This window comes from Thunnus albacares, chromosome 2 (assembly GCF_914725855.1).
Source record: "Thunnus albacares chromosome 2, fThuAlb1.1, whole genome shotgun sequence".
Taxonomy (NCBI): Eukaryota; Metazoa; Chordata; class Actinopteri; order Scombriformes; family Scombridae; genus Thunnus; species Thunnus albacares.
Window position 1 is genome coordinate 19233174 of NC_058107.1, and position 22934 is coordinate 19256107.

General features: G+C 44.9%; 1 protein-coding gene across 1 annotated transcript in view; it reads left to right on the forward strand.

The window, feature by feature from the left end:
* The first annotated feature begins 378 nt into the window (after positions 1–378).
* Positions 379–22934, forward strand: part of setbp1 (SET binding protein 1) — a 36683-nt gene continuing 14127 nt past the window's right edge. The window contains exons 1-2 of the mRNA XM_044370360.1: positions 379–2445; positions 8471–9064. Of these exons, the coding sequence (XP_044226295.1) occupies positions 8630–9064 (435 nt within the window). The 5' untranslated portion in view covers positions 379–2445; positions 8471–8629. The remainder of the gene's footprint in view (positions 2446–8470; positions 9065–22934) is intronic.

Here is a 22934-nt window from a genome sequence, read left to right on the forward strand (position 1 = left end):
GCCTGAAATAACACAGAATTCATATGAGAGCGATGACTAACTATAATGTTGCCACTTTTGAGTTTTTTTCCATAACTTACTTTCCTTGTCAAGACAATTGGTCCTCATAAAGACACACACACATACGTACACACCGCACGTTTGTGAATCTAGTCAATGTGCCACAGCGGGGGAAGTGAGAAGCAACAACACCCAAACCGCTGATGGCATTGCTGATTTTTAACTACAAGTTTGAAACTGTGCTGAGTGTTTACATGCTACTGAGCACACAATCACAAATACAGCCAAATACCTAATGAATACCAAATGAAACACCTCCCAGTGGGTGCTCTACACATAGGCATGCGTGCACACACACACACACACACACACACACACACACACACACACACACACACCAGGGATGAGTAACAGCTAATAACTGTGGGACACCAAGAGAGAAAGGTCATCTGACATCATTTGCATTGCTTGTTAATGTTAAAGGATGTTTTCCATACAAGGAAGGTCAAGTTTTGCATGGAGACACGATTTAAACATAACTTCTGACAATGATGAATTAATGGAACAACTGTGGCTTGTTCATGGTTGGTTGATGTGGGTTTTCCACACTGCTATAACCTGACATATTAAGGGGAAAGCACCAGCACACACACACACAGACTCACACTTTAATCTGCCTTTATTCGCCCACTCAACTCCACTCTCACACCCGCCTTGTATTCCTCTGAAGTGTTGCGGCAACTTTTGACATGCGAAATTGGACTTAATTATATTGTGACTGTCAAATAACATCATCTCCAGTCACTCCAGTAGTGGTTAGTGGGCAAACCATTTCCTATTAAAACAAAGGTGATAAACTTTATTTATAGATCAGCCCACAGTACTGCAAAATGTTTAATGTCAAAACTCCCCTGTGGATGTGCAATAGATCATCTGATAAAAACTATATATTTAGTTATGACTAAGCACAAACATACATGACTGTCTATCGTAGATAAGGAGTGTTAGACGGAACCACTAATCATTCTTTTATAGTCTCTTTGGCTGACTTTGCACAAAATAAACAGTAAAACTAAATTATTCCTCATCTTTTGGTGGGGAGGTTGCTTTTTCTTTTTTTTCTTTTTTTAAATCAAAACTGATGTTCAAATGGGGTCTGGGGACTTTTCGGTGGTGTCAGACTAATAAGCCTATCTGGTTAATTTGGCAGCAAGGTGTCTCAGAGACTGACTGACCCTGAACCAGACTGCTCAGACCTGTGATTTGTTGAACCCAACATCTACTCTGTTGAACTGTCCTCTACAAAGGTATTATAAATATCTAATTTTTGTTTATACAATTACAATTCAGTGATTTTTTACATTTTAAAATAAAGAATTCAGACTTCATTAAAGTTGTGTATGCAGCCGTGTTGAACCTGCTGAGAAAAGCAACTAAAGTGACACACAGCAGTGTCAAAATAACAAGCGTTAAGATGTTGCTTTCCCTCCTTTGCATTAAATTACATGCACACCATGCCTATATGAGCAGCACCACAGGAGAAGGCCCTGGGAATTAAGAGGAGGTTGCAAAAGGAGACGCGCAGGGAATCTTTGCTGCCAGGTGGAGGCGATGTCGCTCCTCCTCTCCTCTGCTCTGCTCTGCTCTGCTCTCCTCTGCTCTGCTCTGCTCTGCTCGGCCAGAGCTCTCAGTCTGCTGGGTGAGATCATTACCAGACACCAGGCTCCGGGACCTGACATTCAGCGATCGGAAAAACAGCGAGAGAGAGACAGAGAAGAGAGAGATAAAAATCCTGATCCGATGCAACCGGCGAGGGAAAGCGACCTAAACCACCGTGTCCTGCCTCGGCTCCTCTGTCTCCTGTACTGACGGCTGAAAGCGCGGTTTCGTGGCTGACATATCACCGCTGGATTTTGGGTTGTAGTCGGATGCGGGCTTGTTTTGACTGCAGTAATAGTCCTACTCCCCCCTCCTCCTCCTCCCTTACCAACCGAGTAGCGGATTTGCGAGGGATCTCAGCGCTGTGCAGCTCCCCGAGTGACCAGCGATCCTGCAAGGCATCGGAGACGCACCGTGCGCCTCCGCGGCTCTCCACAACACGAGTCAATCCGCAAGAGCCTCTAAAGATCTTATTTCTGTGAGGATTTGGACATAAGCGCCAAGTTTCCGATTGGATTTTTTTCCTTTGCGGCTACCTTGCTTCTGTCATCAGATCGGCTGCAAATCCCATTTTCGCTTTTTTTTCTTTCCAAAGCACTGTTGACGCCATTTTCCTCGGGGTTTTCTGTCAAAAAATATACACATATATTCTGGCACCGTTTGACAGCTCCCCAGGAGGCTGTCATCCCATCCGTCGCTTGTGTAAAATGTGTCTAAATGGATTGTAAATGATCTTGATAAAATATTTACACGTTAGAGCCGAGTGTGTGACAACATTAGACATGGGTAAGTAGCCGAGGTTGACTGGCCACATTCCACACCTGAATACACCTCTCCTGCAAATGTGTTAATGTTTTTATTAATATTATAAGCTGCTATGTGTCTGCTTTTATGTCCGCTTTTTAGAGGCTGCGCTACCTTAACCCATACAGCCAATTTGCCTGTGCCCGTATTATTCTTTAAATGGCATTAAATATTTGAAATAGCTTGTAGTCACATGCCAACAAATTCGACAAAACACACGCACGCGTGCGCACACTCACTCCAACACGCGCACATACATGCACGCAGACACAGGCCACCCCAAACAATGCTGGACCACTCAGTCTCCATCCATTATTACAGTGTAATACCTTGGTAATTAGGTGGCAGTAGCCTAAGATAAAACACCTAATTAGGTCAATGGGATAAAGTGTCCACTACACATTGATCGTGGATCAACTCAAACATTGCTGGTCTCGCTCTTAGTTCAAATGTTTCTGTAGTGGAGTGGACCTCCTGCATCTTTACTGACACTGATAGTCCATCACATTGCATCACAGACTGTGACATGTAGGAATCAGATGGTTGTTACTTCTTAAATATGTCATGAGTTGTGTCATATTTATGGTGTGCATCTTATGGAAAGCTTGAACGCATACAGATGTTTGGTTGCATGTGCTTTTTTTACTTGTTCTGGTGGAGTTGCAGATGCTGCAGGGGGACAAATGTCACATGGATGAAGCCAGTGCTGTGGAAGTTGAGGCGCACTCAGTATGCGAGGAGTGTGTTTCATTTCCCACTTTGCATTCATTCTGGTTTATTTTTCATTTGTAGCACAAATTCCACACACCATAGCCACATGGCACAGAGATGCCAGTATCTGTACCATGCTGCATCTAGAGTGGGCTTGGTGGAAGCCAGCGCTACTCCACTCTGGTTGCGTTTATCAATAGCTGATCAGGTGGGTTTCACGTGGCTCGGAGGTTGGTGTCAGAAACTGTGTTGGCCAAGAGTGATGGCCGTGCTTTGGCTGTGTGGAGGACGGTGAGTGCTGAAAGTGAATGGCAGTATGCCTGCTGTTATCAGCAGCCCCCAGAAACCTCAGTCACAACCACAGCACTAGAAGATAAATAGACAAACCTGAATGAGTCAGGGAAAGTGTGGAAAAATGGTTAGGTCTATAGGATGTATGGGAATCAAGTCCTGGAAATGAATATTGGATAAAAGAGAAGAACAAGGGCAACAGAAGAGAGGCAATTGTAAGAGAAGTGTGTGACTAGGTGGAAAGAAATGGGGTTGAGAGATGGATAATAGAGGTGATTCAGACTTGGATGGAACCATCGATCTTCTCTTGTTAACAGGTTTGGGGGAGTTGAAACTCCGGCAGCGTTTTTTGTGGTGTAAAAGTACGAAGCAGGCTATTAAACCCCCTATTAGGTAATGAGATGCCCATGCCACCTTTAAATTAAAGCATGAGAAATCGATTAGGTGTATCCCCTTCTGAGCTGGAAACCTCGGGTCGAAATAGGATCACAGAGAGGGGGAGGAGGGAATGTGAACGGGATCCAAGGACAAATCTAACTGTTGGCAGGCTCTCTTAACAGAATATCAGCACTGGAGCACCTTTTGGCAGAGCTCTCAGAGAGAGGGAGGGAGGGAGGGAGAGGTAGGAGGTGGAGGGTAAAGGAAAGAGGTAGCACAGCGAAGAGGGGAGAGAACAGAGGTTGGGGGGGGGGGGGTGAGGTGAGGGGAAGGAGGAAGACAGTTGGGGAGTAGGGGAGGTGTTTTTGCTGACAGCCATTTTGTGGCTTCTGCTGCAGTTAAAATGGTTTAACATTCATCTGCTTCTGCGGGGTAGTTAGGTGAGGATGGTTTTAGTGCTACCTGGCATATGGCTCATCCAGAGGAGTGTGTGTGTGTGTGTGTGTGCTTGTGTGTGTGTGTGTGTGTGTGTGTGTGTATGTGTGTGTGTAGGACTGCACAGTGCAGCTTTAAGGCCATCATTTTCTATTATGGCTACCCTACACATGGTACTCTATGGTTGTCCTAGCTGAACACATGCTTCTGCCATCCGTGCATTGATGATTATTGACAAATTAAGGACAGAAAGGTTTTTAATCTGTATTTTGATAACCAAGTAGAAGTTCATAATATTCTCTTCAAAATGAAATAAGCTCTTTGATGTGGACAAGGTAAAAAAGATGGATTCCTTCACCTTGCTCTGCTCTGAGGCAAAGGACTAATAGACTTCCAGTTTGAGAACTGATGCGTCCGCTGGATTTAGAAGTACTAGAAGGCTGGGGCCATTCTTTTTGATTTGTCTCCCAGCAAAGATTGGATCCTTCTAGAAACATTGGTTTACGTGATTGCCTCTTCACTAGAGGGCTGGAATAAAAGAGAAAAAGAGATAAATGAAAAATGAAAATGGCAGACAGACAATGTTCATCATCCCTCTGAGATACTCATCTACAGCCAGGGATGGCCCGAGCCTCTACTACACTCTTACATCAAAGAAAAAGAGGAAAAAAAAAGACTCTTCACCTTGTGCAATCACACAGGCGTTTGGTGTGCTTGTGGATGTGTGAATGTGTGAGCCTCTGTGTGTGTGTGTGTGTGTGTGTGTGTGTGCGCATCTGTCTGCATGTGTGTATGAGCTATTTGTGAGTCCACCTCAGGCACTGGGCTGCTGGGTATGCAGCCTTAAAAGGTTGTGTTTCTGCTGCCATCTCTCTCTCTCCCTCTCTTTCCTTCTCTCTCTCTCTCTCTCTCTCTCTCCATTTTTCTCACTCACACACACTCTTCCTATCTCTGTTTTGTCTGTGTCTGGATCATTCACTATTGCGGTTCTGTCCATCTGTATTCCATTATCGATGCGTTATCATAATTGTTTTCAAAGGAGGAGGCAAAATGTTGGAGGAGTGTCTCATTCACAGCCTTTCACATCCAGCTCAGGGAATGACCTTATGCTATTTGAGAGGGAAGCTGGTTAGCGCTGGCAGTTTTGAGAACATAATAAAGCTATTTATGCAGTGAGTCTGGCCTCTCACAATCACCCTGCTGTCTGAGGCTAGTCGAGGTGTGTATGTGTGTGTGTCAGTGTGTTTGTATGTGTAAGAGGGCGAGAGAGAGAGAGAGTGAGAGAGAGAGAGAGAGAGAGAGAGGAGACAGCGAGGCTCAGGCTAGGCGAGGGAGGCCCGAGGAGGGGTCAGTCTTACATAAACTCTCAGCCTGTCTGCCAGTAACAGAGAACTAACACAGCTTAGGGCACCGAGCAGGGAGGGAGGAGAAATAGTCATGACCCAGCTAAGTAGTTTACACAGTAATGGCCCAGAATGAAAATTGTACAAATGTATGACGCCATTTTGTTGTCATACTGGGTTATAGTAAGTTTCTTTTTGATGTGTGTGGATGTGTGTGTGTGTGTGTGTGTGTGTGTGTGTGTGTGTGTGAGAGATGTTTTGGTTGGCAGCTGTCTCTTTTTCCTGTCATTGTCCTCAGTCACATGACAGACAGGGTGGCTTTCACACATGCCATGAGGGCGAGTCACCAAGCTGACATTAGGGACAGGGAGGGTCCTGGAGGACCAAACAGGGTCATGTGGGAGCAGCATGGCCAGGCTGGGAATTAGCCATGAGAGTTATCTTATGGTTGTCCCTGTAAAATTTTGAATATTTAAAAGCTGTTGAGGACCTCAGCGGCAGTTTTGCATGTTTTAGCCCATTAAATGCAAATCGTCTATACTGTACATTACTTTCTGACCATTTTCCAAAGCATTCCATTTGTTTTTGGACAGATTTCCTACCTTCCACGCAGCCACTGGTTTCCATTTATTTTAATGGGGTATGAAAATCATATTGCAGAGATGTGAAACTTTCTTCAGAAAGGTAATCCTTCAAACTGAACATGTAGCCTCCTGTATTTATGTGTCAGTGTCATTGATCGATGTAACCCTTGTCATCGTGTGGTTGTGCAGCGAGCAGGGTCTGCTTTGAAAACTCTTCCTCGCGGAACTTAAGGAGGCTCTGACATCTGAGATTTGAGACTGCCGCAAAGCATTGCATTCACAAGCTTTGTTGTGTGGAAATCAAACTTAAAAGACAAACGATAAGTACACAACTGCATTTTAAAAATGATGGGACTTTGGTAGTTTCTTGCACTGAAATGCTGATGTTGTTTAGCAGTTGACACACAATTTCACCTTTCAAAGCTTTCTTGAACAAAACAAGAAACAATTTTCAGAAAAAGTGCCTTCTCACAAATTCATTATCGTATGATAGCAATGAGCTGGAACTATGACAGCGAGGTTACAAGTTTCATTTCATACTGGACTTAATAAATGAAAATCAATGGCTTCCTGGAAGATAGAAAATCAATCTTAAAATGTATCAGTATGCTTTGGAAAATAGTTGTCGGTATAGAGCTGTATTTCATAAGCTTAAAAATGCAAAACCACTGTTATGGTCCTTTAAGTCTTTTTCATTTTTAACCACTTTGGGGCTATCAGAACCTACACCAGTAACCCTTATGAGTCAGCTTTGAAAGACTGCGGTTTCAAATTGGCAAACTTTACGGCTAAAGAGAGGGTTTGTAAGAACAAGCCTTTTGATTTACTCTTGCAATTGCAGAACAAAAATTACCAACCATCACTCTGACTTCGGGGTTAGACACTGTTTGTGTGCAGCGTTGCACTGATGACTTTGTCGAAATACTGCTGTGGATTATGATTATTCAATCACACTGTAAGCATGTGCTGTGAGGCCTGTCGGGTATTACGATGGGGATCAGCTGTTAGTACAGTAGCGTGGGCTGGTACAGGAGTGCACATGGAGAAAACACACACGCACACACACACTGAAATGTAGTGTATGGGTCGAAAGAGGTGGGTAATACTCACTATGTGCTGTAGACCTTTGTGCTCTCAGGTCATCGTAAGTCTAGAGCCAGCAGTAAGCGTTTACTTAAGTCATGTCCGCAGGTAGTGGTCTAGTCTGAGTTCACATCAGTGTAAATGGTGTCATTCTAAGCTCAGTGTGTGAGACAGCATTCCCCACTTCCAGCTCAGTCATGCCTCATGTCATATTGACTGATGGGATTCCCTGGAGCTGTAGTGAGAAGTGTAGTCCAATGTTTGTTTTGGTTGCTCTCTGTTTAAACGCCTGTGTGTAAGTAAGCCTGTGTAAGTGTATATGTGTATATATGTTCGTGTGAGTATGTAATATATATCTGCGCCCGCATGTGCAATGATCCAAAGTGGAAAACCTGAATCCTCTGAGAAATGGCTACCGCAACCTTTTCTCTAGAGAGCAGAAATAGCAGCAAAGGGTGCAGAAGTGTACACTGTGACAGCAACACTGTCATTTGTATGTGTATTTGTGCATAAGTGTATGGGTTTTTTTTCATGCATGTGTGTAGCAATGCCACTGCATGCGTGTGTAAAACAGTTCAGATGCTGTTTTTTTCCAGACCAGCTCGTAAACCACATCTGGGGAAAGAATTTAGATTCCTTCCCTCCGTCTTTCTCTGCTGCCTTCCCTTTTCCCCCCGTGTGATTCCCTCCCTCCTTCCCTGCTCTGGTGAAAAGAAAAAAAAAACAGAAGTCAGCTTCTTTCATTTTTTCTGTCTTGTGTCCTCAGGCTAACTTCAGCCTGGTTTTAGAGCAGAGAAGAGGAATGTCTTATTTTGCCCTGATCACTAGTGTCTGCATGGTTTTGCTTTATATCTGTCAGAAGGATAGAATGAGGGAAGAGGCGAGGGAGAGAAGACTTGCAAAGAGTGAGTAAAGAAGAGAGTGGGGAGAGTGGTGGCGTGTGAAATGAGTTTGTTTATACATGGTATGAAATGCAAATGAGAGCATGGCAGCATGCCTGTGCAGCCCTGTGATGAGCTTATGCGTTTGTCTTCATACATAACAGGCAGCTAATGATGTTGATGACAGTGGACAGGCCTGTGCTAAGAGGTAGCGTGCTGAGTGGGAGCCATGGGGATGACAGGACTCTGTTTTGGTCACCCATCTTTTACTAATCATATCATTCACCTGCTCTCTTCGCAGATTGTCCCTGGCTTCGCTGCGCTCCTGTGGGACAACCAACCCAACCCCAGTAGCTGATTGACAACAACCAACCAGCCCCAACAGACTTCTGTTCTCTATCTTCCTATTGGCTGGCTGCCACAGCTTCGCCCATCCTTACTGGCTCTGGCGGGAGCGTGGATGGAGCCAAGGGATCTGGTTGGCTCGGCCCGACCCAAAGAGGCGGAGTTACAGGGAGGCAGGGTGGGGCCAAATGGGGAGGACCAGGAAGGAGCAGGGGGCATCGACTTGGCGCGCAGTGATGATGTGATTAACGGTGCCATCAGTGAAGGGGAGGGGCTTGAGGAGCAGGGGGAGGGGCTTCTGGAGGAGCAGGAGTTCTCCATCAAGGAAGCGAGTTTCCAGGAAGGAAGTCTAAAGCTGAAGATTCAGACCACCAAGCGTACCAAGAAGCCCCCCAAGAGCCTTGAGAACTACATTTGTCCACCGGAGATCAGGATGACCATCAGACCTCCAGTTGGAGAGGGCAAAGGGGGGCGGCAGGGACGAACAGGAGGCGGGGCAGGAGCTGGGCGGGGCCAGAAGGATGAAGAACGAGGACCCCCCAGAAAAAGGGTAAGCCGCCATCCCTGTAAATGCTGCCGCTTCTGTGTTTTCAAGTGTAGCATAGCATCATGTACAATAAACTGTTGTCACTGAGTGGAAAACTCAGGTGGCTGCTTCTTTCTATCTCAACATCTCTGAACTGATGGCTCCCTCTTCCTACTCTCCACCTCTTTCTGTGCCTCTCTCTCTCTCAGTAGCTCTTTTCCCTGCTTGGTTACATGGGGTCAAAGTTTGCTGTGTAATTGAAACCAGTCATGGCTAGCTGAGATCACAGTGACACACAAGCACAACACACACACACACACACACTCGCATAGGAGCTGAGAATAGGGCTGACATAAGCAAGTGACAGCTGGTGTCTGCTCTCTCCATTTGTGGTCATATACACAGAGACCTTTCCTCTCTCCTCTCCGCTCCTCTCCTCTCCGCTCCTCTCCTCTCCTCTTCTCTCCTCTCCGCTCCTCTCCTCTCCTCTCCTCTCCTCTAATGAAATCAGCTCCTATGGGTCACGCCCCTTCACCCTCCCTCCATCACACCCTTTACACATGCACCGGTGTTTGGTGTGTGTGACACTGTGTATGTACAGGCCCTTGGGGGAATCTAGTGTTTGCAGAGTGTGTTGACCTACACAGTGGTGTGTGTGTCCAAACCTGACAGCCATCTCGATGTCACTGAGCTTGACAGACCCAGCAGGAGCGCGGGCGTCATGTAGTCAACATGATGCTGAGCCCCGTTCTGTTGCACTTCAGTCTTGTGGTTTTAACTCAAATGATTCAGTGGTCTCACGAGGTAATAAGGTTGCATGATTGTCATTTTTACAAGTGACCTACATTGTCAGATATATTGTATTTCCCCACTGTGTTAGGTGAGTGTGTAAGAGCTTTGTGGTTGAATTATTCTGGGTGGTGTGAATTTCATAAACCAGTCAGCATCGTCAAGGATGAGTTACTGGGGAAATTTTGTGGCTAACAAAACTCTTTGTAACCAGTCATGTAAAAACTCTAAAAAGGGATGATGGAAAGAAATGCAGTTGTCAGCCAATTGAAGGCTGCTTATTGCCCATCCACTCCGTTAGAAGTGGAAGCCAGCTGCACACTTTTATTTTCATTATCAATTAATCTGCTGATTATTTTCTCAATTAATTAGTTTGTTTTGCAAAACATTAGAAAATAGTGAAAAATGACAATTACATACTGTACAATTTCCTAGAGTGCAAAGTGATATAATTAAATCTCTTGTTTAGTCCGACCAGCAGTCCAATACCCAAAGATATTCAGTTCACTACAGGACAGGAAAATCAGCACAGTCTCACATTTATTTCTCAATTTGAGAAAATTTATTTTTGTTTAAAAATTTACTTAAATGATTTGTTGATTATCAAAATAGTTGCTGCGATTAATAAGTAATCGTGGCAGCTCTAATTGTATATATACTACATCAGCATCTATTTAGTTTTGATTTAAATGTGGGTGGGAAGAGGCAAGTTCGAAATGAATAACTCTGTGCAACAATTTGAGATAGTGGTGCTCAGAGTCTGGCTGGTGATTCAAATAAGAAATTGCAGCGGAATTGGAAAGAAAGCTTGTGGGTGTTGCTTTGTCAGCGGCGGCTTTCAACGTCATCCATAGCCACAATTTTTGCTATTTGTCACAGCAGGTGATATGACTCTAGAGTATGTCTGGCCTGCTGCCACCTTTCTGTAAATACAGTATGAAAATGCATGTTTACAACAAAAATGAACCCTGCACTCAGATGTCTGGGCAGCCATGCCTAATCCAGTGCCATCAGTCCCCATTTGGAAGCCCACTGCTTCAATATGATTGACAGAGGTTGTCATAGTGACAGGGGCTTCAAGCTGGTCCCTATTGAGGTTTGAGGTTTAGGGAGGGGAGGGGAAGGGATTGGAGGATGTGTTGGTGTTGATTCAGATCAGTTTCAACCCTTCATCCCCTACACTCTGTCCCTCAATCACCCCCCCCCCCCCCCCCCCCCCCATCCCCCTACCCCCTGCTCCACACACATGCTTTCCCTCCATCCACCCATCACCTGCCACCCCAAGGGTGTAATACAGGCAGGCTCACTGGAGAAGAACGGGTTAAAGAGGGAGGCTGGGCTGCTTTCTGTCTCTCTGTCTCCCCCTCTTTCCGTGTGTGTGTGTGTATGTGTGTGTGTGTGTGTGTGTGTTGAGGTTAAATACTCTCTTTGTGGTGTGTGTTAGGCTGTGTGTCAGGAGGGGAGGGGAGGCAAGGGGGGAGCAGATGGACAGCCTCTCTGCTCTCTGTTGTATTGTGTCCACATCTACTCTCTCCCCTCTTTCTGTCTTTATCTTTTATCTGTCCCTCTTTCTCCGCTTTATCCCGCAGTCTTTTCTCCCCTCGTGTCTTCCTCTTTTCACTCCCTCTTTTCTACCACTCTTTTCTCCCTCTTTCTCCCTTCTTTCACCCTCTGTTGTCTTGTAGCAGATGGCAGTGTGGGGCAGCAGCAGCAGCAGCAGCAGCAGCAGCAGCAGCAGCCAGAAGCCAGAGTGTGAGCAGGAGATGGGGAGAGGAGAAGGGGGTTGTGGAAAGAGGAGGAGGAGGAGGAGGAGAAAGGAGGTGGGGGTCAGGCATATGGAGAGCCTGGTTAAGGGGCCCCCTCAGAGGGAGTGTGTATGTGCGTGTGGTAGTGTGGTGAATAGTGGAGGGGGGGAGGCAGGATACAATAGATGCCCATTAAGATAGAGATTTGACTCTAATAGACAGAGAAGGGGAGAGACAGACAGACAGATAAGTAGGCAAACATGCAGAATGGCGAAAAGAAAGATATGAAAATGCTGTTTTTTTTAGCCATTCTATCTTTTGTAGGAACGTAAGTATCTGTGGTGTCAAAACTGCAGAAAAAACTTCTTCTCTTCTCTTCTCTTCTCTTCTCTTCTCTTCTCTTCTCTTCTCTTCTCTTCTCTTCTCTTCTCTTCTCTTCATGTTAAATCTTAACATGATTCATGTGGGGAAACCACGGAAAATACGGGTTATGTAAAAGGTTGAAACTGACTAATTCGTAGAAAAAGGCAGAAAATATGCCTGGGAAAAGTATGGATTACTACTGCATAAAACATGCTGCATTAGAGTGTGCAAGATATGTAAAAGTGGAACAGAAGAGAAGAGAAAAAGATGCAATTTCCCAGCGTTATAGGGAATCTCGTCCTCCTATCATCTTCATAGCAGGCATCCATAACCAGGGGGGTCAGTCAGCAGGCACGTTGTGTCAGGGGACAGACCCACACACGCACATAAACGGGATATGATGGTCTTCCCTTCTCTGTCTCCAGCTGACATCACACACATGCTGAACGTCCTCTCACACACAGCTCTTTGTCCGAGCACGCTGTGTGTGTTTGTAAGATGAATGTGTGTGTTCTAACGGATTGGATCCTGGGTCAACCACTGCATCACTCTTCCAGACACACATGCCCACACACACACACACACAGACACATAGACACACAGTTATCAGTCCAATGCCTACACATGGGGGAGCATGCACAAGCTAAAATGCATACACTCTCTTTCCCTCACTCTGTCTCCCTTTCTCTCTCTCTCTCTCTCTCTCTCTCTCTCACACACACACGCACGCACACTCAGACAAACACACACTCACAAATCATGTTGAGCGGTGATTGCAGTTAGAGAGAGTGTTTTCCTGGTTATCTGTCCAGTTCTCTGGACGTGCCAAATGTGGCTCTTAATCCATTTCACTATCTGTGGGGAGAGATAAGCCAGAGCTTTTCCAGGAGTCCAGGCCAGTCTGTGTGTTGTTGTTGTTGTTGTGTGTGTGTGTGTGTGTGTGTGTGTGTGTACGCGTGTATTAGTTGGTGTATATGAAATCCTGACGCTAGACACACACTTATCTTGTCTTGACAGCCCCTCTGCTTGGTGGTCCCCCTGGCTGTGTGTGTGTGTGTGTGTGTATTGCTGCTTGGTGGTCTCCCAGCAGTGTTTGGGATTATTATGTGTTAGTCAAGTGCATTCACAAGGAAATTAATGCTGCCACAGTTGCCACGCCAAGTGTGTGTGCATGCAGTGCGTGCACATGCGTCTGTGTGAAATGGTTAGCCTTTTGATGTGAGCTTTTTTATCCCAGGCTGAGATGGCGGTTGGTGACCTGAGGGACTTGATGAGCTCATAAAATAGAAGCGTGTGTGTGTGTGTGTGTCAGTTTGTGTGTCTGTGTGTGAAGCTTACCCACGTAGAGCAATCCTTGACTGATTTATGAATGTGTATGAACATTAAATGATCACCTCTAATATGGCCTGACCAAACTGTCATATTGGACCTTTTTTAGTGTCTGTCATTGTAGTGAAAATAACCAGGTTTTTATTTTGGTGTGTATGTCCTCAGTGTGCAGTCTTTGAGAGTGAGAGCTGGGAATGCTTTAAGGGGCGTTTCCCTGTGGTTGATGGGGGATGGGATGTGTGTATGTGTTTGAGTGTGTGTGTGTGTACGTGTTTGTGTGTGTGTCTGTGCATGTGTGCGTGCGTGCTGGGGAGGGGTGAGTGATTTAGCACCGCTGAAACACCAGCTGTCCATCTGTGTCTGACCCCCATACACACCCTGTACACACTTGAAACACACACCAACACCCAAACTGACACACACACACACACACACACACACACACACTAGCATCTCCTAGCATCTAACCTCTGATCTGCTTTTGAGTATCTCTCAAACCTGAAGAAAGTCCAGACAAAATGCAGTCTGTTTATCTGTCGTTCTTCCACCAAACACGCACACTAACAGAAACACAAACACAACATATACACAGACTACATTACACTGAGCAAGATTGCTCCCTAATCAGCTCTGCAGTAGTGCTGGTGCTGCAGTGTATCCACAATGAATGACTCTGCAAGGTCACTCCTAGTGAGCACACACACATGCACACACCCAGACACACACAGTCAGTCACACAAAGGAACGCTGGAGGCTGGAAGAAGAAGTAGAGATGAACTTTGACCCTGCCGGACATTCAAAAGTTGAAGTGATAGCTGGACTCCACAGTTGTGTAAGCCTCCGTATCTGTGTGTATGTGTGTGTGTGTGTGTCTCTGTGTGTGTGTGTGTGTGCTGTATTGTTTGTTTGTGTGAGTGGGTCAGGGTTGAGACAACTGGAGTCTGGCCTTTGCTTTCTTACCCTAAGGGCTGGATTTGGTGTGTGTGCATGTGTGCGTGCGTGTGTTTGTGCTGACCATTTGGTTGGAACTGTAGCTAATTTCTCAATCAGACACACACATACCATCTTCTCAATCCGTCCCTAAGGTCAAGCCCTATTCATTCGCTATTGTGTCCAGTCCCAGTAGGTTGCTGTTCCTCTTCAGGCAGATGCAGGGCAGTATATAATAGCCAGTCTAGCTCAAGGTACATTTTAATGAAGACCTGAGGCAGCTACTTGCACTTAAAGAAATACAAATAGCTCAGCGAGGGAGCATCTACCAATGAACATGAAGGTATTTTACATTGTCAACAAACATTTTGCCAAAAAGTTTCAGCTCTTGAAAATAGCAGTAAGGTTTTCAGGAAGCTTTACAGCTGATAATCATTTTCACGCCGATATGTACTCTTTCTTAAAATTACACAAAACATTATGAATGGAGACTTTGTGTTGTAAAAAGAGCATCAAGCCACCTTCCAACTATAATGAAACCTACAAAAAGGAACGCAAAACGAAAGTGGTCGTGGTTTTGATATGCCAACATCAATCTTATTGCCAACTACATAAAAGATATATAGAGGCCTGGATATGGTTTTTGGCCTGTGACTCACATAACTGTAAGATTATCTGGAGGGTAGCCATGTTTGATGTCCTCTGCGGTCACGGATGATGTTGAGTCACAGCATCATGTGTTCCTGGTGGCCGCTTTGTTAGTGTGGCTCCATCATGCCTTTGCCTCTGTGGTTTGTCATGTGTGTATGTGTGCGCATGTACATATGTGTGTGTGTGTGCGTATGTGAGGAGGAGAGTATTCTGTGGTTTTGAGAGGAGGTCCTGCAGGGATAGAGGGAGATGTTCAGTGCAGGGAGGGGAGCAAAGGGGAAGATGTGAGTCAAAGGAAAGGAGAATCAGGCGCAGTATTGACTTTCACTGTGTCTCACTTGAAGCGTAAGTGTGTTTGTCAGTGAAATCTGATGGGGGCCATCAGCTGTCTGGGACACGCCTGTCAGGAGGGATGTGTGTGTGTGTGTGTGTGTGTGTGTGTCTGAAAGTGAGAGAGAGAGGACAGTGGAGAGGCGGTATCCAACACTGCTCCAAAACCAATACCATAATCTTTCACAACAACACAAATCATTTATTGCTGAAATGATTATGTGGTCAATTTATTAGGTGACACAAAATGAACAGCATACAGTTTATGATAAAAGATTAATCATTTTACGCAATATAAAAGTGAAATGCCTTCAAACGTGCTATGATAGTCTGGGTTTTACTTGTTTTATAACTATAAATGTAATGTAATGTGATGTTTTGGGGCATTTTGGCTGTTGATCAGATTCAGTTACACACCTTAAAAGGTAGTTGTGATGGACATTTGTCATTAACTCTGGTATTTTATGAGCAAGTTATCAATTAAATAATCAAAAATATAATTGAGAAATAAATTGATAGTGAAAAAAATGGTTATTTGAAGTTACTTTCAATATTTTCCTGTCATTTCACAAAACGCATTGGCCTAATTAATGAAATAAAACACTGAATATATTTAAACTATAAGCTGATTAGCTTTTTGGTTTGAAAACATACAGTACAACATGCAGAATATGATCATCAATATGTGGTTTAAAACATTTTCAACACTGAAAACATGTAATAATACAAATTATTGTAAAACCGATAAGGCATTTCCAGACATTCTAATATCCACTGTGTGTCTCTCTGCCCAGCTCTCTGCTTTGTTTTGTGTCTTTGTACCAGGCTTTGTAAAGTAATCCGTCTGTAGTTCTGCTGTTTATTTATGCTTGTTGTCTGTTAAGTATGAATTTGGACATGAATAAATGATATAAATGTGTCTGTCTGTCCTTCTGTCTGTGTGTCTGTCCCTTGGGGCGGCTCAGACTAAACAAACAGCTGTGTTTATGAAGCAGGGAAGAGCCACAAGGGTCTTCTGTTTAGTGGTCCATTTCAACACGCACACACACATGCACACATGCACGTACAAGTACACACTCCCGAATGCCCTGCGCTCTTCATCTTTTACCTGCCCTGCTCTGTTGCATTTTTGCCCCCTTGTGTTTTCTCCCCTGATCCGTCTCTCTCTCGCTCTCTCTCTCTTGGCCCCCTCTGCTCAGTGCAATGCTCGGTCGCTCTCAGACCGAGAGGAATGCCACTCCGTGTGACCTCTCACCTACAACAAGGAGGGGTGCCGCTTTAGACGAGGGAGCGAGGGGGCAGCTGCAGTCATGTGCCCAGGCCTGGAAGGAAATACACACACACACACACACGCACACAGTCCTAGGTTGTTAGCAAAAATGCACACACTCAAATTCTTGCATAGTTGTGTATGCACCGATGCAGCTGTAGATGTGGTGCACTGCTTCTCCCGCTTCTCTTTGTGACTGTCTGAGAAAGTGTAGGATGCTGTTTTGGGCTCGATGTGTGTGTGTGTGTGTGTGTGTACGTGTGTGTTTCGGTGTGTGTATGTGAACGCGCGAGTGGAGTGCAGCCTCGCACAAAGGCGTTATTGTTGGTGTGAGGGGGCCTGAGGGGAGGCGGGCAGTCTGATTGGTTAAGACTATTGTGTCTCACTTTGCCCATTCTCCCTGTCACTGAGGATGTCATTACAGTGGCTCTCTAACTTTCTCTCGCTTCCTCTTGCAAGCTGGGGATCATCTGAGGACTTGGGATGCTCACAGAAATATGTAGACTAAGCAATGAAAATGTTACTTTACAAGCGCTAAGCCTTAAGCGCACACACTAGAGTCATTATCTAACACATTATCGAGTATAATTCTTCTATCAGCAGCTGTTTGCAAGCATCACTTTCTGCAAAATAATTAGCTCCAGTTGTGCTGCAGCTAATGATTATTTTCATTTTTGATTTATCTGTTGATTATTATAATCATTAGTTGTTCAGTCTATAAAATGTGAAAATAGAAAACGCCCATCACAGTTTGCCAGAGCCCAAGTTCCTTGTTTTTTTCCATCCAACAGTGTAAAACCTAAAGATATTTAACTTAAAATTCTATACTGGTAACGCAGAGAAAAAGCAGCAAATATTCACATTTGAAAAGATTGAAACAGAAACCACTCTCCAGTATGACTTTATGTTGCCTTTATCAACGAGGGAACATGGGACAGATTTGATATATTAATGTTTAGTATGATAGAGCATCAGATGTCTCCAGTTCGTCTCCCAAACATTTAAGAAACATACAGGCGATGTGGTAATTTGTGTTGCATATAGCATCATTAACTAGACAACGATGCATTATTTTTGGATAACTAATCATTGAGTAGGGCTTCGCTGTTGCAGACTGCTGTTTGCCAGAGAGGAAGTGTTTAATCTCAGCACAGCTTCTGTCTTGAATTACCCATCATTCCACACAGGAAGTCATCCCTTAGGATTTAGAGCAGCTCATTGGCTGTTAATTGTTTCCTGTTGTACAGAAGTGGTATGATTGGGTCATATGGTGCACAGAGTACGGTGAACAACACGTTCCTTTGGTTTTATACTGAGTGTTGTGCACGTGTGTGTATGGATGTGTAATTTACTTAGTGTTCTGTATATTCATGAAGCACTTCAACCTGTTCTTTCACACTTAGAGAAAGAGAGTGTGTGTGTTATATGTGTGTGTGTGTGTGTGTGTGTGTGTGTGTGTGTGTGGCAGTCTCTTAGCATGTGTATATTTTCTTTGTGCTGACTAAAATGCATAATGCTGTCACTGGTGTTTGTCTGTGACCATGAAAGGAACAATTGGTACATAATCGCTGCGTAATAATCACTATGAAAAACTCTTCTAATGTGGTTCTTAGTGCTATTCACAAGCAGAACACACATATGCCTGCACACACACACACAGTATTAATGCTAATAGCGGGGATTAGATGTATACTTTGTGTAGCATGTAAATGTGTCTGTCATTACTGAGCAGGAGAAAACCTCCATTTGGGCCGTAATAACATGCTTCGGTTCAGCCAATCACAGGCTTTTGTTCAGATTGAGTCATCTACGTCTGAGCGTGTCTGAAGAGAGTGTGACAAGGAGACTCTTGGGTGTTTCGCTGCTATCTTTAGGAGCACTCCAATCTGAAGGATTACTGCTGTAGACGTAGGAGGGAACATTTTACTTCAGACCTACTGCTGTGCATTAAATCTGGCCTCTGCTTTACAGTTAGCTAAAGGACAAATGTACTAGATCGAATGCTTGATCATGCCCAGCAGGGAAGGAACAGTATATCACAGCACGGAGAGAAGAAAATGTTGCTGAGAAAATTTTTGGCCTGAATAATCAAGTCCTTTTTATGCTAAACTGTGGCTGTAAACTGAACACATAGTTGTAGAATTGCAGCATTAGCCCATGAGTGGAAGTTTTGAATGGAGCCCAATTTCCAAACTTTCCCACCCAGCTTTCCCAGAAGACGCTTTGGCTGGCACAGATGCCACCAGATCTGAGATAGTAAAGCGTTGGCTCAGGCAGCACACGCTGAGTGAAAACAGACATACAGACGCACACATACACACACAATTTTAGGCAGCGGGCCTGATCCCAGTGATCCACAAACTGTCCCACCTTGACAGCCCCTCCCCTTTCCTCCCCCTTCTCCTCCCTCTTTTCTCTCCCCTGCTGTGGGTCTCCTCAGGCGCATGAATGGAAGTCTTTATTCCCGGGAGAACTGGTGGGAAGAACGAGAGAACGAGAAACAGGGATGAGGGGTGGGTGGGTGCGGGGGGGTTGGCAGGGAGGGAGGGGGAGGTCTGTGGCCACAAGATCAACTCGGTGCTACAGCTCCTCTTTTCTCCTCCATCGCTTTTCCCTCCTTTTCTCTGCACACACCCCCTCCTCCTCCTCCTCTTCCCTCTTCTTCTACCCCGTTTTAAGTGCTGTGGACACAAAGCCGTGTTAGTATTCATGGTGTTTGTTTGCAGAGGAGCTGTGTGTGTGTGTGTGTGTGTGTGTGTGTGTGTGTGTGTGTGTGTGTGTGTGTGTGTGCGTGCGTGTGTGTGTGTGTGTGTGTGTGTGTGTGTGTGCAGAGCTGTCAGAAACACAGATCACAGGGAAGCAGCGCTCTGAATGGAGCTGGAGAGAAGCGGACATGGAGGGGGGTGGGGTGGGGGAGGAGGTGGTGGTAGTTCCCACAGGGGGAGAATGGTCAGCTCCAGAAAAGAGAAAAGAGGAAGAAAAGGAGGGATGAGATGAGGGGAGGGGGGGGGGCAGTGCACCAGGCCACAGGGGCAGGGGGAGACAGCATGGTGTCAAAGCCAAGGAGAGTGTGTGTGACAAGGAGAGAGAGAGAAAAAGAGAGAGGATCATATCAATCATAATGTTTCTGAGGGAACTAGTTGTAATCGGTTCTAGGCACCTCACTCCTTGTTTTTCTGCTGTTCCTCCTCTTCCCTCCCTCTCTGCCGCTCTCATTCTTTCAGTAACCCCCCACCCCCCTCACTCCCCCTCCTCCCCATTTCTCCCTCTCTCTCTTTCTGTGTCTCTCTCGCTCTCTCTCTTTCTCTTTGTGTGTCTGTCTGGACAGCTGCCCAGTTCCATACACAGGGAAAAATGAAACACTCTAACCACCGGGCGTGCTGCCAAATAAAAGGCTGCGAAAAACTATTTGAAGGGCAGCGTGTTTGTGTGTGTGTCTGTGTGTGTGTGTGTATGTGTGTGTGTGTGTGTGTGTGTGTGTGTGCGTGCGTGCGTGTGCATTTGCGTGTGTGTGTGTGTGTGTCTGTGTGTGTGTGTGTGTGTGTGTGTGTGTGTGTGTGTGTGTCTGTGTGTGCGTGCATGCATGGAGTTTGTGTATATGTTTGCCGGTGTATATGTGTGTATATGTGTGCTAGGTTGTGAGATTTGGGTGTGCCTGTTTAGGGTGTTCTTTCCCAGTATAATGGTGCAGCCAGAGTGCTCTGTGTGTGAGGGAATAGTTCCACTCTGAGGTTGAGTTTATTCAACAGTGGAAAACGAGAGGCTGCAGGAGAGGAAAGGACAGGAGGGGCCATCACATACCTCCCTTCACGTCAAACTGGAGGAGAGAGGAGTACAACCCTCTACATCCAGATTGCTGTTTTACCACAACTGGGCTGAGTGTGAATGTTACATTCAGACACACACATATTTGTCGGTAAATATATGCTGACTCATTTGCAAAGTGCCTTTCAGTTGGGTGATTGCAGCACTTAGTCACATATTATCCATGACCTCCTCCACTGTGCTGTGACCTTATCTGATGGTTACATCACCAGTGGAAAGGAATGTGTGCAGCTTCATATCTGCCCGCATTCGGGTGTCGGAGAGCCTTTGTGTGACTGACTGAGACCAATCCATGTTGTTACAGTGCTGACCCAGAGGAAGACATCCTAGAAATAGTTGTTGACCTAGCTTTGGAGTACGACCCTTAACCCCAGAACACAGCCCTGAGAGCCTTGAGGGAGACTGCCCTGTAATGCTAGATCAGATGAAATGGGTTGAGGACTAAAACTGCTTTAGGTCTGTCTTTCTCATAATCTCCTTATCTATATTTGATCAGAGGGGACTTGTAGAAGACGGACAGTGTGGAAAAGATTGAAACCTCATAGCTCTTGTGGTTTGCTCCAGGGTCAGAGTCCATGCCAGTGCTGATTTCATGACCGCTGCCCCCTGCTGCAGGCCAGCAGTAGCGCAGGGGGATCACAATCCCTATTCAAACAGCACGACAGGAGCAGGGTGGTGAATTTACAACAGAGAAATATCGATTAATTGACAGAAAATTGATGAACACCTATTTTAATAATGAATTAATCCTTATGACTCATGTTTTATAGAAAAAAATTTGCAAATTTTATAATTCCTGCTTCTCAAATGTTGAATATTTGCTGGTTTACTTAGTCTTCTATGATACTAAACCTAAGTTTTGAGTTGTGGACTGTTGATTGGGACAAAATAAACTGGGACATTTTAGGATGTGAGCTTGGGCTCTGTGAAACAGTGATCGACATTTTTCATCATTTTCTGATATTTAATAGACCAAACAACTGATCAATTAATCGAGACAACAATTGACAGATTAGTCGATAATGAAACAGTCGTTAGTTGCAGCAGCCCTAAATTCATCTGCCAAGTACAGCAATGTGCTTCTGTGGCATTAGCACAGCTGTGCAGAGACGCAGTTTTACACGATAGGACAACTGGACCTCTAATAGACTGATTAAAGGGCAACGCATCGTTTTTGTCCACAATAAATAAGAAGACGATAGATCTGTGAGTGCCAGTGTTTTGTTTGTTCAATGCAAAATAATACAATACAGAAACGTGTACACAGTATAATTGTTATATGAAAACCTGTCATATTGTATAAGTGACTGAGGGTGACCTAGAGTGCAAAGGCAAGAGGAAAAACGGCTTGTTTTCACCCTGTGTTGACAACAACAACTCTAGCAGTACCTCAATTCATATGACCACTATTTATATTTCTGTGTGTGAATATCTAGACAGTGAGTATGTTTTCCCTGGAAATGCTTCATGGATTGTTTGAGGCATAGAGGAGGAGAGGGTGGTAGAAGGGAGGAAACTAAGAACAAAAAGCTGAACTGGTGCCAATAACCCAACCTCAACCGGAAAGGTGGGGGGGGGATGTCTTTTTCTATTTTTTTTTTCCTTTTTCTTCTCTATCTTTATTCACTCACTAGAAGTAGGAAAGGTGTCCGTGCCTCCTGTCTTTATTATCTGTCTGTGGTTGCTTTGTGGTTAGTGGGCAGGATACATTTTGTATGTGTGCATGTTTACATGTATGCCAGTCTCACTCTAACCACCTCCATCTCTCTGTCTGTCCCTTTTTCTGTGCCCTCCTTTAACCTGTAGCAGCAGGTATTCTAGGACAGGTTAAATGGGAAAGCATGTGTGTATCAGGTGACTGTCATCTTATCCCTAAGTGGACTCCCAGCATCTCTTCTCAAGTGTCAACGTGCGCGCACACACACTCACACAAACACACACACACATACATACAATCACACTTACACACATACACCTCACAACTAAAAAGATACCACAGCACTGTGTTCAAGAGATAAATGAGAGTGTGCATGTGCATATAAGCGCATGCATCTTTGGAGTTGTTAATCATTTACACTGCTCAGTGTTTGCGTGTTTGTGTGAGTGTGTGTTTTCATCCATGCAATGCGCTGAGTGTTGTGTTACTCAGTATTCGTGTGTGTGGTTTTTTTGTGCTTGTGAGTCTGTGCAGTATGTGTCTGACCAATAAACAGCCTCTGCAGCCAGTGTGGAGGGACAAAATGAGTGTCACTGCCTGACTATTGATGGGAGAGCAGGAAGAGAAAGAGGAGAGTAAAAGCTTGATGGAGAAGGGGTAGAGGAAATAGAAAGTGGCTGATGACAGGAAGGCAGAAATGGACACTGGCAGGGTAAAAGATAGAATAGATGAAGCACTTGTTCTTCCAACAAGTGCACAGTGATGACTACATGATATATTCAATGTTGGGTGTGTGTGAAAGTGTGCGTGTATGTGTATCTGCAAGAAGCGATAGCTACTCATCTGGGAGGGTGCTGATGCATCTTGACTAAAACTGATGGCCTGGCTGTGCACCTTTAAGTGTTTGTATCTGTTAAACTAGAAACATCATGTGCTTTTATGTATGAAAGAAGCATTCAGTAAAGCATTTAAAAATGTGTGCATCTACTATATGCATGGTGAGTG